The sequence below is a fragment of the Grammomys surdaster genome, unplaced genomic scaffold (assembly GCF_004785775.1).
Source record: "Grammomys surdaster isolate TR1022 unplaced genomic scaffold, NIH_TR_1.0 126285, whole genome shotgun sequence".
Classification (NCBI taxonomy): Eukaryota; Metazoa; Chordata; class Mammalia; order Rodentia; family Muridae; genus Grammomys; species Grammomys surdaster.
Window position 1 is genome coordinate 33,028 of NW_021621085.1, and position 17,843 is coordinate 50,870.

Sequence of the window (17,843 nt, forward strand, 5' to 3'; positions counted from 1 at the left end):
AAATCCAACCTGAAGGTTTTAAAAATACAGTGAAATTATAAGTTATCCTACATATCAGAGAAAAAAAAGAAACTTCATATTAGAAGCCCTGTGTAAAATGCACTCTTTACTCCATTGAGTTTGGTCAAGAGTTTTTGTCGCTGCTTGTACTTGTATGTTACTTTGTGTCCCCAAAACTGTTTGCATTAGAACATCTGCACAAGAACATCTGCATGGAAGTTGCTTTTAGGAACCTGCTCCCAGTTGGTTCTGGTCAGCAAATATAGATGCGGACAGCCAGTGGTTGGGCAAGGTAGACAGAGGAAGGACTTTTAGGGCCCCCCGCACACACCATACCCGCCAGGAAGAGAAGAAAGGAGAAGAGATCTGCTATGGCAGAAGAGGTGGAGGACAGGAGACATCATGCCTGAGAAGGTGCGGCACAGAAAGCATAGCTATCATGTAGGACCCAGGGTAGAGCAGCTCAAGAGGGCTACCCAGCTGTGTCCAGGGCAGCCAAGATGGAATATAGGATTTAGTATGTAATGACTCAGAATTACAGGAGGGAGGTGGATAGCCATGTGGAGGTCAGGAAGTGGCTCAGCCTTTGAAGTGATTAAGGCATATCAAAATGAAAAGGTTGTGTGTGTTTCATTTGGGAACCCAGAACATTGGGCCCAGAAAGGAGGAAGATGCCACTGCAGGGGATTATTTAAATTTTTACTGCTACAAGTTTTAGCCTAATTAAAATCTGTGTTTGTTTCTTTTTAAAATGTCACATTTCTGGGACAAGGAAAGGACTTTAAGTGATCAGTGGACAGATTCCTGTACATCTGTGTTCACTGTAGCACCAGAGATTCACAGTAGCAGAGAACTGGGTGGGCACTGTCGCCCATCAACAGAGGAATAGACAAAGAAATGCAGACAATGGGGTTTGTCTGCAGTGCTGAGAGTGAAATGACATCTTTTCGTGAAGTGACTGTGATGTGATGATTGAAAAGAGCAGGGCTTGTCGTGACACAAATGAATCATTTTCTCTAATGTTCAAGATGTATATGAATATATCTGGAAGCAAGAGAGGAGCTGAAGGGAGAAGGAGGAGAAGAATCGTGATGGGGAGGGAAGGAAGGATGGGGAGGGAGACTAGGAGGGAATGTGCAGATGGAGAAGGGAGGAAGGGAATAAGATTTTTACTTACCTTTAACTCAAATACTGGCAAAGTGGCTTACACGTAGGTTGGATGGGGGGTTATTGCCACTGTCTAGTAACCTCTGGGCAAGCACAAATCTGTTGATAGTCCATTTACATTCATATTTGACAACTGCCACTCTTCATGAGGACACAACTGCCTGAGACAAATGAATGATGGAAACTTAGTCCATATACTTAATGGAACATTTTTTTCAAACACACATACACATGCACGCACACACACACACAAATTATAGACACTTTAGAAGATTATCTAATATAGAAAATAACATTTTACCTCAGGATCAGAAAGATGTGTTCTCTCTCACACAGATCTTAATCTCCAATTGCTATACTTGTCTATTAAGATAAAAGAAAGTAATGGTGGATGCCAGGAGCAGAAGGAGCCCATGAGCAGTGGGGAAAAGACTTCAAAGAGAGGAGGGCGAGTGTGAGAGACAAAGTTATGTTTTAAGTTTTAATCTCTGTGCCCCAGAGTCCATTAGACAAAACTGACTGTAGTCTGTAAGGCCCTTGCCCGAAGACAGATACTTCCTGAAATGCTGGAGGTTATTCTTTGTGGGAAAAAATGAGGCACATGCTTTCACTGTTCCTAAAGAAGTTTGTTTGAGCATACTACACTGGATGAAGTTGATCACATGTAGGCAGGAGGTTTCTATGCAGAAAACGTAGCAATGAATGCTTGCCCCTGATTGGATTTAGGCAAGAGGTATGAAGGCAGGAAGGAAGTCAGGATACTTGCTTGCCACTGCCTGAATTTAGGGGTGGGAGGAGAGCTACAAAAGCAGGAAGTACGTCAGGATACATGCTAGCCTTTAATTGGCTGTGATAGAAAATCCAGTGGCCTTATGGGTTTGCCTTTATATGACTCTGCAAACTACCTCCCCCGCCATTTTCTGGGAACCATGAAGTGGTTCTGAGCAGAATCCTTCATCCTGGCTGAATGGAAAAAAGAAAGAAAAAAAGAAAGAAAACATGACTTGCCCTGGTTTTCGGTACCACAAGGATGAAATAAAGAAATAAAAAGTAAGGAAGGGGACAGGTTCAGATATGGCGGGAAAGAAAGTTTATTGTGGATCAAAGGGAGATATAGTCAGAGGCAAAATCATCTTGGAGAGTCAGAATAAACATGTTCCTAGCCATGGGAAGAGCTTGGGGAGAGGGAGGAAGGAGAGAGTGGTACCAGGTGCAGCAGCCAGGAGGCCCAAAGGAGGGACAAAAGTGTCTGGTAACTAAACTGGTTGAATTATATATGGGAGTGCTGTTGGGGAAAAGCAGCCCAGCCCTGAGCTGGAAAATTCAGGGTAGGGAGCAGGGCATGCCTTCCAGGAGGGCCCCAGTGTCTGGTCGGGACTGTGGGATTCGTGGAGAACCTGATGCCCCTATTGCTTTGATAGATTAAATATGCACCTCAGCCATTTGTCCCATGTTTGAGACCTAACATTGGCCAGTATTTAATTAAAGCTTGCTTCAATTTTGGTTCAAAAAGTCTGGAACTCTTCTTTCCCTTGTGATTCTCAGGTTAAACATAGAGGATAATAGAACCTCTGTGATATATGGATGTGAAAGGAGGAATAACCAAATGTTTGGTTCCATGCAGGAGGAACAACAAAACCGCTTCAGAACTCAGGGAATGTGCCCCACCGGTTAGCACAACCACATCAGAGGCAGAACCCCGAGGTCTACCTGTCCTGAGGACTTCATGCTGTTGTGGAGTTTTCCTCTGCTCATTGTCTTCAAAGTCACCACATCTGTTGTAATCCGTGAGTTGTATGAAAACTCCAAGGTGGCTTCCAGCTCCTCACTGGGCAGTGTCATTGGTACTTACAAGAATAGTGATTGATCTTTTTCAAGCATTGCTGCTGGAGCAGATCAATGACTCATCCACCGCCCTCAGAGAGGACTTAGAGATGTAGATTGTTAGAAATGTCCACCACCCTCAGAAAGAATTTGGAGATGTAGATTGTAGTAAAGTTAGGTTAAGATTCTTTTGCTAGTGGCTTTGATGTAGAAAATCTTAGGAAACAGTTTGAAGTTCAGAAAGATTCACTCTGAATACTTTAGCTAGAAATGTTTTGAATTCAGGCAACAAGAACAATGGCAGTCCAGCTATGGCTGATGTGACTCTCGAGCTAAAGCTGGGCTGGTGACCAAGGCAATGATTAATTTCTTGTATCATATTTACCCTCAGATTCCTGACAGGATTTAATGAAAAATGTTAATGAGTAGTTGCGCACCCTGAAGATTTACAGTAATAATGACTGATTGTTTTTATATAAAAGTTTAAATTTGTGATACTCTTAAGATTTTTTAATGAGGTTACATTTTAAGATGAATGATAAGATAATTGCCATATGTCAGTGGGAGAGATTGGCTGAGAACATTACCTTGCTTGCTTACACTTTGGTAATCTATAACAAGTTGGTTACTTAGGAATGTATGTGGGTTCTTGAGATTAATTTGTTTTTGTTTTTAGTCCATAATGTGTATAACATCTGCTCATGTGAGGGTAATAGGAAACATGTTTTTTCTTCTGTATATTCATTGTAACCATTCACTTAAAGAAAAATAGAATATAACCACATTGTGATTTTTGTTTTGCTGGAGTATTTTGGCAAATTATATAAGCTTTCTGAGAAAAAATAAAGCTGTTGAAGCTTGCTCATTGGAGCTTTGTTCCATCCACCCAATGTGTGCATGTGTGTGGGTGTATGTATGTATGTATGTATGTGACAGTAAACCATGCCAGCTTGGTAAGGTAGAATGGGTCTGAGACCCCGGAGACTCAATGGGTACACATCTAAGACAGTAGGTGCCTCCATGCTCCCTACCACCCTCCCTGCCAGATTCCTGCCCTGGAACACAAGGTGTGCTCCCCACTTCAGTTGCATAGCCCAAAACAGAGTTCTCCATGTTAATGAGGTACCCAGATGCCCTGAGGGTTTAGCCAATAAACTTTCCTTCCCACATATTTCTCCCTGAAAAAAGTATTTAATCTCAGGTCCACCCTGAGAAGTGGATACACATCCATTTTCCACAATGAACAACCAATAACAAGTTTGGAATCAAAGACTGTCTCTTTCATCTACCACCACCTTGATGAACATGGAGAAGGCCTTCACCTACAGAAGCTCAACTTAAATCTCCTGTAGAAGGCCCTTCTGTGCTTCCAGCCAACCACCACCCAAGGTCAGTCACCTCTGAGCTAAGCTGGGCTAGAGCCTCCATTTCATCTAGCCCAGAGCTAGATGCTGTCCTCAGCCTCCAGGCCCCAAATCTACTCCCAGCTCTTCATGACTTGGTGAAGCCTATATGACTTGGAGTTTGGGAACCACTGGTCCTGGCCTCCTCATGGGTCTGTGGATCTCCAGTCCTTCATTCCCAACTCCTCTGTAGAATAGAAAGAAGAGGTGCTTTGTGGAGTATTGGGAAACCTGTGTTCTGGCAGACACTGGTTAATGATCAGAGACCCAAACTAATGGCACAAATGAATGGTGTTGAAATAGGTTTAGTGAATCCAGGAGCTGAGGTTAGAATACTTTCCCAAAGTATCAGAATCCAGATTGGCTACTTCAGAAGGTTGACACATAGTATTTAGGAATTGATAAATTATCACAAATAAGACAAAATGTCCAGTGGATTAACTGTGTGGGACCAGAGTGCAAAGAGGGAAGTTGAGACCTGTTGTTGCTGACATACCCACAAATGTATGGGAAAGGGACATTTTACAACAATGGGGTTCTCAAATTAATATTCCCGAAATTCCATGGACAACAAATCAGGAAAGGAGGGGTGATATGATAGATGCTCCTGGAGAAGGTATTGATATGGGTGAAAGAGAACAATCAAGCTATGTCCATTGTCCAGAAGCAGGGATTGAGTTTCCAAATTTATGAAAGGGGCCACTGCTGACAGACCAACAGCCTTGCCCCTAATGATTATCAAACAGACCTGTGTGGCAAGAGCAGTGGCCTATGACAAAAGAAAAATTACAGGCCCATGAATAACAGGTACTAGACCATCTGGAGGCTCAGCATATTCCAGCCCATGGAATTTCCCTGTGTTTGTTTGTTTTTTTTAACAAATGAGGAAATTGGATGATGATAACAGTTTTAAGAGCAGTGAATAGAGTAATTCAACTGCTGGGTCCTTTTCTGCCTGAACTTCCTTCACCTTCTTTATGCCACCCAATCACATCATAACCTTGTTTCCTACCTTCAGCAGGTATGTCCTGCAAAATTACTGGGAAAGATGACTGTGGTTTTGTAACCACAGGTTGCCCCTCCTCTATCATCTGGAACCATCAGTTTGGTTGTTATTGTAGGTTCTGAATTGGATTCTTCTGAATGTCTTTATTCTGATTTATTATTCCTCTAATCTCTGTTCTATGGTCTGCAATCTAACATTCCATCTTTCAGTCCATGTCTTATCAAAGTCTATTTTATTCTGATCTCTCTTAAAATGGATCTATACAATTGTAATCAATTTTAAATAAATAGTTAATTGTATGCAGATAAGCAAACTAAAATGAAATGGGATCAAGATGAATTATGTCCTTGTTTTTTCCATTTTAACATTTATGATTATTTATACCCAGTTTCCTTCCTCTTTTAGTGTTTTTAAACTTAATGTCTTACCAGTTAAGAGGTTTGGAGCTTTTCAGTTCCACTGCAGCTCTGACAAAGGTTCTTTTTGCCCTCCTGTGTATCTACTGGCTTCTCAGACCAGTACATGTCTATGCCCCTTCAGCTCAGTTCAGCAGGCTGCCCTTGTTGATTTGGAAGCTGGAGACTCTATTTGCCCTGCCATGAGAATTGGTCCTCATACCATATGTGTACCAGCCGAGAGCAGAGTCTATTCATCAAGGCTCTGAGAAGTTTTTTCCTGTGGGGCTTGCCTTGAGGTTTTGGTTCCCTGCTCTACCTGCTGCTTAGAGGCCCCTGTAGAGGATAAAGGCCTGCACGTCTGCATTCAGCCTCTCCAGGGTTTCTCTTTCCTTGGGTAGGAAACCATCTTCCACCCAGGAGTTTTTTTTTTCTCAGCTTGCATTCTAAGAGCACATAAGTGGGTGCCTTCTGTAAACTTGTGTTTTTACACCCATCTGTTGGTCTGTGTAACAGAAGCTAAATATGAAGATCTTAGGCCCGGTCTGGCAGGAGAGTTCAAGCACAGGAAAAAGGGCATTCCTTCCAGATAGGATCTTATATAGAGTTTTGGGTGGGGTGGGTCTGACAGCAGGTACTTCCTGTTGACTTGGCCTGAGATGCCTTACCTTGTGGGCACTGCCCCCATGTGACTAATGGCCACAATTCTCTCGATGGGGGGCTGTAGCTATATGACAGGGACCTGGAGTCATGAGCAGGTGAAGCTCCTATCGTCCCTTCTGGGTCTCCAGGGCATCAAGCCCAGCTTGACCTAACCAGGCTTCTCACGATCCACTGCCCCACACCCATTCTCTTTGTTTCCAGAAAGAGAAACTATAAGACTTCTTATATATGAAGAAATGCCTAAGGCAAAAGCCTTGGATCATTTCCTGACTATCTCATAATGTAATCATCCCATTATTTTATTTTAAGTTCTACCACATGACGGGTTACCTGGTCCTCAGTTTCATGTAACTGTCATGCATTGTCTGGGCCAAATTTTCTTTTGCTGCATCTGTTTCTTTCCAAGATTCTCCCTTGCCCTTAAGAATGACCCACTTTATCATCCTTCCATAGCTCATTGGCCATGGGTCTTTTTATTGACAGGCAAAACTATGTATTGCAAAAAAGATTCTCTCTACACAAATCACTGAGTGTCACTCAAATTTCCACAAAAGAAGGAAAGAGAAGGGATAGTATTACAGGACATAATCAGATTAAGGAAAATCAAACCAGTCTCAGATAAATCTCATACCATTCCTCTCAGTTGTGCTTACTACAGTTTATACACTATACATCTGTGCAACCACGTGTGTGTATAAAACGTGAAAGTAGAGATGACATTGTCTAAGGGAATATAGGGAACAGATGGGATAGGGACATCAAAGAAGGTTAGGTAGGATACCATACTCAATGCACAGCAAACACTTATGTTAAAGGTCTTTCTGTAGGGCAGAGAGAGTTGATTCAGTCGTTAAGAGTGCTTGTTGCCCTACAGAGGACCCAGGTCCAATTCCCAAATGTCACATGGGGCTCATAACCACCCCTAACCCTAGCCTTGAAGTCATTTGTATAATACAGTGGCATGGAGGGTGAATACACTTAATGAAGTTTCTTAATTCAAAACAACTACAAGAAGAACCATATACAGTCATAGAAACAAATGTGAAAAATTACAAGCTGCACAAGTTACTGTAGTCAGTTCAGAATTGTCCCAGCCTTTGCTGTCTTAGTTGTGTTTTATTGCTGTGAAGAGACACCATTACCAAGGCAGCTCTTACCAAAGCAAATATTTAATTGGGGTAGAGGTTCAGTCCATGATCACGGGGTGATGGCAGACAGAAAGACAGTGTACAGGCGACATGATACTTGAGGAGCTGAGAGTTCTACATCTTGATCCAAAGACAGGAGGGCACTCTCTTCTACACTGAGTGGAGCTTGAGCACCCTGAAAGCTCGCCTACACAGTGCACACTTCCTCCAAAAAGAACACACATATGCCAACAAGGTCACATCACCTAATACTGCCTCTTCCCACAGGCTTAGCATATTTAAGCCAGCACATGCCACTCTGTTGTTCCCATAGACTTGTTCAAACACAGGATGCGGGGCGCCGCCTCGCCGAAAAGGAGAACGTCACGCTCAGGATTCTTCTGGCAGCATTTTTATTGTTACAGCTCTTTTAGTGTTACAGCTCTCTTAGATGGTAGTGAGGCGAGGGACCCCAAACCCCAAAAGCTTGTGGCTTATATAGCGCTTTGGGAGATGTGCCGCACACTCATTGGCTCTTATGATGTCGCCAAATTAGCATACTGGTTTTCGCGCCTTGCGCAGGCTCACATTCAAGCAAGGCTCGCAAGAAGAACCAGGAAGCAGGAAACCGGCGCCATCTTGCGATGGTGGACGCGGCTCCTAACATCTGCCCCTTTTTTATTAAATTGCTGCAACAATTTTCCAACTGTTATTTCGCCGATCAAGCCCACTGTTCTAGCAGTAAGGCGTTCAAGGCAGTTAAACAGTTGTGAGACCCTCCACACTTATCTCCCGTGCAATGGGAACCCGAGCCCTGGGAAGTGTGGAGGACTACCACTCAGGATTCCTGGTGCAATGGGAACACGAGCCCTCAGGGTACCCCATTGAATGATAGTGTCTCATTGTTTAAGCATATTCAACCAAGCTTGAGGGGATGTTCCCTGCTCTAAGGCAAGCAGTGCTTGAGTGATAAGTACTTTATCTCTACGATGTTGTTTTTTAAATTTGCAGAGCAACCAGAGTGTGATCAGCACTCCCCCAAAGATCATACAGCCAAACATTCCTACCCCCACCCACTCCTTAAAAAAGGAGAAGGCGGACTTGAGCCAGGAAGTGAAGTCTTCAACATCAATCGGGTTTATTCTGGTCCCATTCAAAACAGCAATCGTGAGCAGGAGTTCTTCTTGTAGCTCCTCAGCCTGTTGTGACCAATTTCCTTGTAAAAAATTAGATAATTTAGTACTTTCTGTAAAAGACTCATTGTTATATTTCAAGGGTGTGATACACATGTGTTTAGTATGACTTACACAGCTTACTTGAAGAATATCAGCAATTTCTTCCATTTTGCTTTGTAATAGATCTATTTGCTGATTAGCAAGCAGTATCCCAGAAATCAAATGGCTATTCATTTTATGCTGTTTTACCATAGCATCTGCCGAGGCATTCACTATATTATTTATTGTTTCTGCTGCTTGAACTTGATTGGCTAGGGCAATACCCGCAGTCACCGCTGCAGCAGCCAACATTGCAACGGCCGTCACAATGGCCGCCGTGATGCCAAAATCTCTCTTTTCTCTAATTAAGGAGATTATTGGAAATTAATTGGGATCGGCATCCACCGGTATAGGGACAAAGGTCGGAACCCGCACCAGCAGTGCTAAAGATGCGGACCCATTCCAGCATTCTGTCAAATGGCAGGTGACATTCGCACAATCTAATATGCTGCTTTTATTTTTAAATTCTGCTAAAATAAAAAAGAAGGGAGCCGAAACACAAACTGCTGCCCTTTTGGCTGAATAATTTGCCAACAAGTTATTATATTTAATATCATTCAATATCACTGGTGTAGTATCAGTTCTGGTTGCTGATACATTCCAAATGTCATGTTGTGACTCACCTAGAGTTGCAAAGGCTGATAAACTGGTAGCAGCCCCCGCTAAATTTGTCAACACCCATTGATAAAATGGCCATTCGTTTACCTTCCCTGTTTTATTTCCTGTCATAGCCATCCTTTTTAGAGGTGGCGATAACGTGAAGCCTCGAGATACTTCTACCTTAGGCATCCTTTTAGATTGGCAGTGCGTAAACACTGGTGGAAATGACTGATCTGGAGGGCACCATGGCCACACTCTGACATTAGTTGCATTATTGGTTTGCCAATATGATCGTTCAAGTATGGTTACCTTACTTTTTAGCAATAATGTAGTGATATTCACAGGGGACTGTTTTTTGTTAGATGTATTTCCACTGGCCTCAGATTGTCCTGCCACTATGTTATTGAATACCTCGAGCAGGACACCAGTGCCTATTTGGGAATCTCCAAGTGGATCAATCCAGTGTCCCAATGTAGCATTGCGAAGTACAACGCATGGGGTCTCTGCCCTGTTTGTTATGGTGAAACACAAGGTATCATTTAATCTAAATTTTGATGCATTATACTTGACAGTCTCTTTGTTTAAAGGTATGGCACATGGTGCCTCCAGCTGACAGCTCGATGATGTAAACATTGGCAGTACTTTAGAGTGGGAATGTACTGGGATGGGAACTGGCCATGATCTTACCACAGCCCACAATGGTATACTTATCGCTCTCTCAAGCAGGCAGATCATCAGCAGGACCTTTAGCATTTTCTTCAGGGGTTGGTGAGTCCTCTTTCACAGTTCTGGTCAGTCTGCTTGGTATCCAGATTGGATTTTCTTGATCCTGTGGGAAAACACAGATAGCTCCCCGGGATCTCACTAAAACTGGATCCGGGCCCTTCCATTGGTTAGTTAAGATATCTTTCCATTTAACATATTCTTTTTGAGGACTTGGAGCCACATGTCTGTCAGCAGCAGATTGTCCATCAGAATCCAGATTTAAAAAATTTAAGGTAAATAGGGCTAGGGAGATAGATGTCTTAGGTCCCATGTTGGGGCCTATTCCTCCCTTTTGTTTTTGTAAATAAGTTTTCAACGTGCCATTGGCACGTTCCACAATCCCTTGTGCCTGAGGATTATATGGCAAGCCAGTTATATGACGGACACCAAGCCTCAGACAAAACTGTTGAAAAGTTTTAGATGTATAAGCTGGTGCATTATCAGTCTTCAGCTGAAGGGGCTTGCCCCAAGCAGCCCAGGCTTCAAGACAGTGAGTAATAACATGTGACACTTTTTCTCCTGCAAGGGGGGTGGCATGAATGATGCCAGAGCATGTATCCACAGATACATGAATAAATTTTTGTTTTCCAAAGTCATTGCAATGTGTAACATCCATTTGCCAGATATGAAGAGGTTGCAGACCTCTGGGATTGACCCCTATAGATGGAGAGGGTCTAAATTCTGCACAGGAGGTACATTTCAGAACAATATCTCGCGCTTCTGCACGAGTTAAATGAAACTTTAATCTTAGGGTATTGGCTGGTACATGATAGAGATTATGGAATTCAACTGCGCCTTCTAATGGCGAGCTTACCCAATATAGGTTTTTAGTGGCTTTATCAGCAATAGCATTAGCCTGAGACATAGGCCCAGTAAGCAATGAATATGCTCTCATGTGTTGAATAAAAAATGGGTGACACCTATTGCGAATATGGTGTTGAATATCTTTAAATATCTCAGCAACCATGCTTTTAGGGTGGATAAAATCAGCCACTTCTAATTGTTTAACAGCTCCTACAACATAATGCGAATCTGAATTTATGTTTATAGGCTCTGAAAATCTTTGCAACACTATCGCTACAATAGCACATTACACCTAGGACACATTCCAGGCACCTTTGGACGATTGTTAGTGCCAGGTGCTCTACATTGTCTTTGTATGTGTCCCAGCTTTCCACACCTGAAACATTTAACATTAGAGGTCCTCTGAGCCGCTAAAACAGCAGCTGCCAATCCGGCATTAGATAGAGGTCCTCCTATTTCTCTACAAGCCTTCATCCATGCATTTAGTCCTTTTCCTTTCCAAGGTGTAATAGCATTTCTGCACTCTCTAGTACACTGTTCAAAAATTAGTTGTTCTATGAGAGGCATGGCCGTCTCAGGATCTCCAAAAATCCTTCCTGCCTCCTCCATCATCCTAGCCACATAGTCTGAGAATGGCTCAGTGTTCCCTTGGATAATTTTTGTCAAGTTTCCTGAAACCTGTCCTTTGTTAGGTAGGCTTTTCCATGCTTTTACAGCTGCTTTATTAATTTGCTCATATACTTCTACAGGGTAGGCCGTTTGATTGATAGCCCATTGTCCCTGCCCTGTAAGCATGTCAAAGTTCCACTGTGGATGCCCCTGAGCTAAATTTTGTCTTGCCTGTGAAGCACAAAATTCTTGAAAAATAGATTTCCAATGTAGATACTGTCCCATAGTCAGGCAAGCCTTAACAGTATTATACCAGTCATCTGGTGTCATGGCACTGACCACAAGTCTTTCTATTAATGCCTGAGTAAAAGAGGCATTGATTCCATAAGTCTGTACTGATTCGGCTAGCGCTTTTAATTGTTTTAAATCTAGCTGTGAATGTTGCCTGGTTTGGTTAGCATCTTCCCATACAGGAAAGGCTACTCTTATCTTTTTTCTCTCCTTAGCTGTAATAAGAGAATTGGACGGCAGTCTTTCCTGTCTCTCTTTTGGTTTTTTCTTTTTAACTCTAACTACTTCCTCCAATGGTGGGGCAGATGGGGCATACCCCGGTGCATAAGGCGAATCCAGACCGTGTCTTTCAGACTCATAACGAGCTGCTTCTGTATCTAACTCTGCCTGTTCCTCAAGATCTAACACACTATCAGAGGATGAGGTGTCGGTATCCTCTGTATCTTCTTCGTCCCCCGAGGACGTCTCCTCAGAGGCAGAGTCATTAATTCTTAAATTCTGAAACTCAGTTAACACTGGGTACAACTTTTTCTTAGGCCCTTTCTGTTCCACTTTTGTAGCTACTTCTTTTTTAATTTCTTCTTTTTTCTTCGTTCTATTCTTAGCGCTCTTTTCCTTTTCTGCTTCTGATAGGCTATCCTGGTGTTCTGCCAAAGCTTTTTGTCCCTCTCTTACCTTATCTTGGCATTTTGCATCCTCTATACAGGCTCTAACCATTTTGTACAGCGGCCATGTGCCTGGTCTTAACTTTCCCTTCTCCCTTTCATTAATCAAGTCGCTGCCGAGCTTGTCCCAGGAGCCCTTTGACAAGGACCCCGTGGATACAAACCAGGGAGCTACTCTATCCACATCTCGCAGAAAATTACACAACACTTTCTCGGGAACCTTTAAACCACGCTCACGCAACAACTCCTGCATTGCTGAGAGAAGCGGCTTCATTTGGTGGTTACCCATACTGCTTAGAGGGAACGAGCTTGCACAGTTATCTACCTGTGACTTACAGCTCCTGAATACACGGAGGGCAAGTACACTCCTTCCCTTGTGTATGGCAGTTAAGACAGAAGCAGAGCACAAGAACTACCACGGCCCAAACGGGGATAGCAATAGCAAAATAGACAGGATCCACCATACCTTGCAGAAAAGCGTCTAGACCTCTCGCGCGGCCAGTTCTGAATCCTCTGTTGAGCTAACAGGGTCCCTCGAAACTGGATAAAACACCGAGATGTTCGGCTTCGTCTCCCGGGTTTCGTTCACCAGTTGCGGGGCGCCGCCTCGCCGAAAAGGAGAACGCCACGCTCAGGATTCTTCTGGCAGCATTTTTATTGTTACAGCTCTTTTAGTGTTACAGCTCTCTTAGATGGTAGTGTTACAGCTCTCTTAGATGGTAGTGAGGCGAGGGACCCCAAACCCCAAAAGCTTGTGGCTTATATAGCGCTTTGGGAGATGTGCCGCACACTCATTGGCTCTTATGATGTCGCCAAATTAGCATACTGGTTTTCGCGCCTTGCGCAGGCGCACATTCAAGCAAGGCTCCCAAGAAGAACCAGGAAGCAGGAAACCGGCGCCATCTTGCGATGGCGGACGTGGCTCCTAACAACAGGAGACTATGGGGGCCATACCTAGTTACAACATTATGCATTTAGTTCAACCTCAAAATTCCCCATAGACTATCACAGCCTCAAAAGTGTTTAATAGTCCAAAGTTCAAATCTCTTCTGAGATTTGTTCAGTCTCTTAACTATAATCAAATACAAAATCAAAAACAAAATTCAGATCACATACTTCCAGCATCACAGGATATACATTACTATTCCAAAAAATCATAGTGAGGAAATATAGGACCAAATCAAGACAGAAAACCATCTGGGCAATCTCCAAACTCTGCATCTCTGTGTCTGATGTCTGACTCCTCGAAGCTTTGACTGCAAACAACAACAACTACTACTACTTCTTTCTTCTACTTCTTCTTTCTTCTTGCTCCTCTTCTTTCTCCTCCTCCTCCTCCTCCTCCTCCTCCTCCTCCTCCTCCTCTTCCTCCTCTTTTCGCTCCTCCTTCTTCTTGGCTGGTTCCACTCATTACCAGCTTTCCTTGGCAGGTATCCAATGGCTCTAAAATTTCTAACATCTTCATCTTTTCACAAGATCATATAAGTTCTGGATTGTAGTTAATTTCAGATAAAAAGTCCAAATGAAAGCAATAACCAGGTCATAAAAAATCCTAACATGATGTAACTATGTCTTGTTCACCTGAAAAAGCATAAACAATAAATAAGCTTAGCTGAGTGGGAGATTCTCCTGAAGTCACCACTCCCTTACTTACATTTAATACTCTTGAACACAGGATTTAACTCTGTTCCAGTTCCTGATGCCCCTTTAATATTTGAACCAAACATACTGTAATTTTCTGTTCTAAGCTTGCTATGGTTGATGAAAATACTTTTCATGAGAGTAAACCACAGGCCAAAGTCTGTGCTAGGCTTTTCTTTAGACTTCCTTTGCCAATGCAATAATCTGAATCTCTTCATCTTATCCTCTAGCAGATTCTTCAAACAAGGTCAAAAAATCAGTGACATTCTTCACTAAAACATAAGAATGATCTACGGATAATATCCTAAAATTCCTCTCCTCTGAAACCTCCTTAGCCAATCCCCCAGACTTCAAATCAGCCTCACCACCAATGCCTTCCATAGTCCTACTACTATGCCTCATTAAGCCCCAATTATAGCACTCCATTGCTTTCCAAAATCAAAGTTTCAAAATCCACAGTTCTCCAGACAAAAACATAGTCAGGACTATCATAGCAATACACAGTCTGGTACCAATTTCTGTCTTAGTTTGTGTTTTATTGCTGTGAAGAGACACATGACCAAGGCAACTCTTATAAAGAAAAACATTTACTTACAGTTGGCTTTAAGTTTCAGAAGTTTAATTCATTATCATCATGACTGGAAGCAAGGCAGAGTGCAGGTACTCGTGGTGTTGGAGGAGTGGAGAGTTTTACATCTTGATTCAAAGGAGGGGCCTTTCTTCTGTGCTGACAGGAGCTTGAGTAGTAAGACCCTTCAAAGCCTGCATACACTGTGACACACTTCCTCCAACATGAACACACCTACTCCCGTAAGGACATACCTCCTAATAGTGCCACTTCCCATGGCCAAGGATATTCAAACCACCACATTCCCTAAGCAAATGTCACATTTGTCCTGCACAGTATTCATCCGGAGCAGCTCAGATTGTTGGACTCTGTGTGGTAAGGCAGAGCTGGCTCTAACTGCTTAGGTCCTTCTGTAATGGCTCTGTCTGTCTCTTGCAGGAAAGGGTTTCATCTGGGAAGCAGAGACAGTGACTGGAAAATGAACATCGCTGTTGATCAGGACACAGACTATGCTGAACTGGTTCTGTCTGTAGGAAAAATCACACTTGGAGAGAAGACTAGGAAGTCAATGAAAGATTGTCAACTGAGAAGAAGAGAGGCCAAAAATTTCACACAGGCTGTGTGCGCCCTGCTGAATTCTGGAGGGGGCGTGGTCAAGGCTCATATTAAAAATCAAAACTACAGCTTCACCAGAGATGGAATAGGACTGGATTTGGTAAATTCCTTTCCCAGTATCCTGCAACTTCCTCATGAATATCTAGACTTCATGCAACACAAAGACTGCTTTTTCATTTTTGTGAAACCATGGAAGCCGAATAAGAAAGGCCAGGGCATTACCACCTTGAAAACCAACCTGTACAGGAGATTCATCTCATCCTCAGATGAACTGAAAGCAGTTGATGCGGTGATGTTCCTCAAAGTCAGGCAATATTGTGCAGAGAAATTAGATTCCAGACCAAGTTCACCAGAAGAAAGTGACTATAATGAATTACTAAATAAATGTCTTACCTTATTTAACAGAGACTGGCTTGCCTATGAGGAGAAATTCTGTTTCATCAAATTCCCATATTCTGAAGTAAAATTGACTCCTAAGGAAAAGATTTTAGAGATTCTCCCCCAAACTGTTTCTGCATTTGCAAACACTGACGGGGGATATTTGTTCATTGGTTTGAATGGCAAAACCCAGAAAATTATTGGTTTTGAAGCAGAGAAGGACGATCTTGTGCTTCTAGAGAGTGAAATAGAACAGTGCATCAGACAGCTGCCTGTCACTCACTTCTGTGAGGAGAAGGAGAAGATCAAGTACACGTGCAAATTCATCAAAGTGCACAAATCAGAAACTGCGTGTTCATATGTGTGTGTACTCAGAGTGGAGAGATTCTGCTGTGCAGTGTTCGCTGAACATCCTGAATCCTGGCACGTGGAAGACGGTTGTGTGAAGAGGTTTACCGCAGAGGAATGGGTGAAGCGGCAGATGGATGCTCCAGCAGGTTTAGGAACCGAGATTAATAATGAGTTTCCATTGGGCCACGGGGGTTGGAAGATTGCTTTCTGGGCTTTGACAACCTGAAAACTCCTCACATATCAATAGCTACTTTAGAGATCTCTGGTTCCCTATGGAAAATATATTCACTGCTTTAACTACTGCTGTGAGCTGCTTCCTTCACAAGTCTGATACAGCCTGCTTCTCCAGGAGCTGGAACTGAACAGGGACAGGGAGCAGCCAGGCTTCATAATTCCCTTCAAGGATCTTGTCACCTGACACAGGAGGTTAAGCTGACATCCCTGCCAAGTCTCAGGCCAGGGGAAAATGCAGCCCTACTGTTTGCAGCAGAATCATGAGAGTGTTGTCCTATCCTAGCCTCAGGGCATGCGCATTTCCATCAGAAAGCTGAGCAGCACAGCCTTGCAAGGACACTGTCCTTCGTGCACCCTCAATGTCACACATCCACACAGAGTTGCCTATCCACTTCCTCTTGTCTGTCTCCAGACCACTTCTAGCTTGCTTGTCCCAGTCTCCTGTACAGCAAGGCTACTGAAGTCCACCCTCAGGTACTTCTGCCCGAAGCTCAGTTCTCTGGTGTCATTCTGGTTTTAGGAGATGAAAACCTCATGTGAACTCACACCAGAACCTTACAGTCTCTGAAACTGCGAGCTTCTCAGACTCTTCACCAACTCCTTCCCAACCAGCCTCTTGCTTTCTAGATTTAACTGCTTTTAACGTAACCCAAAGCTGCTGACATCTCTTAGTTGGGAGAATGCTTGCCTAGCATACAAAAAGCTCTGGCTTAAATCCCATGTGCTGCATAGAACCCTAAAACTAGGCATGGTAGTGCACTTGTGATCCAAACCCTTTGCAGGGAGATGCAGGTAGATCAGAAATTCACAGTCATCCTTGGCTAAATAGTGTCTTTGAGGCTAGCCTGGGCTATGTGAGACCCTATCTCAATTTTAAAACACAAACAAAACACAAAGTAAAATGTACCTATCTAATGGTCAATACATTCAGCTACTCTTAGCATCCTTTCTATAGCTGTGTTTTATTGAGGGTAGTGTAATGCAGTTCAGTATCATCAGAGTCTAATTTGGTAGTTTCTTTTTGACCTTATAGTCTGACTTCCTTTTCGATTAGGAACATGGGATTCAATTGAGACTTTTAATGAGTTTTGCAAGAGTAATTGGATTTATGGGAAACTTAAAATTACCTTTGTCTTCTCAGGTTTTTCCAGGCAAGATAAACACACTCTTCAATCAAACAGACTGTCACATGGTCCCCACAGCTGCTTTCCTGATGACAATCCTGATGCTCCTCAACAGAGTGCTCTCCTTCCAGGTAGTTTCACTGTGGCTGCTTGGTTGGTTGCTGTGACAAAGTTCCAGCCTCCTGTTCAGCTTGGCTCTGTGGTGAAAGGTGTCTCTGTGCTTCCTGCACTTTGAGTGTTACTTGCTTTCAGGTCCATTGATTAACTTGGTGTGCACACAGACACACACAGACACACACACACACACACACACACACACACACACACACACACACACAC

The 17,843-nt window shown here is 43.1% G+C and overlaps 1 protein-coding gene and 1 long non-coding RNA gene across 2 annotated transcripts in view; both read left to right on the forward strand.

The window, feature by feature from the left end:
• Window positions 1-17,843, forward strand: part of LOC114614014 (schlafen family member 12-like) — a 30,220-nt gene that overhangs the window by 9,790 nt on the left and 2,587 nt on the right. The window contains exons 2-3 of the mRNA XM_028759466.1: window positions 15,241-16,292; window positions 17,522-17,635. Of these exons, the coding sequence (XP_028615299.1) occupies window positions 15,241-16,292; window positions 17,522-17,635 (1,166 nt within the window). The remainder of the gene's footprint in view (window positions 1-15,240; window positions 16,293-17,521; window positions 17,636-17,843) is intronic.
• LOC114614017 lies at window positions 2,086-3,861 on the forward strand. The gene is made up of 2 exons (XR_003710262.1): window positions 2,086-2,217; window positions 2,792-3,861. It is a non-coding gene; the product is annotated as an uncharacterized LOC114614017 (long non-coding RNA).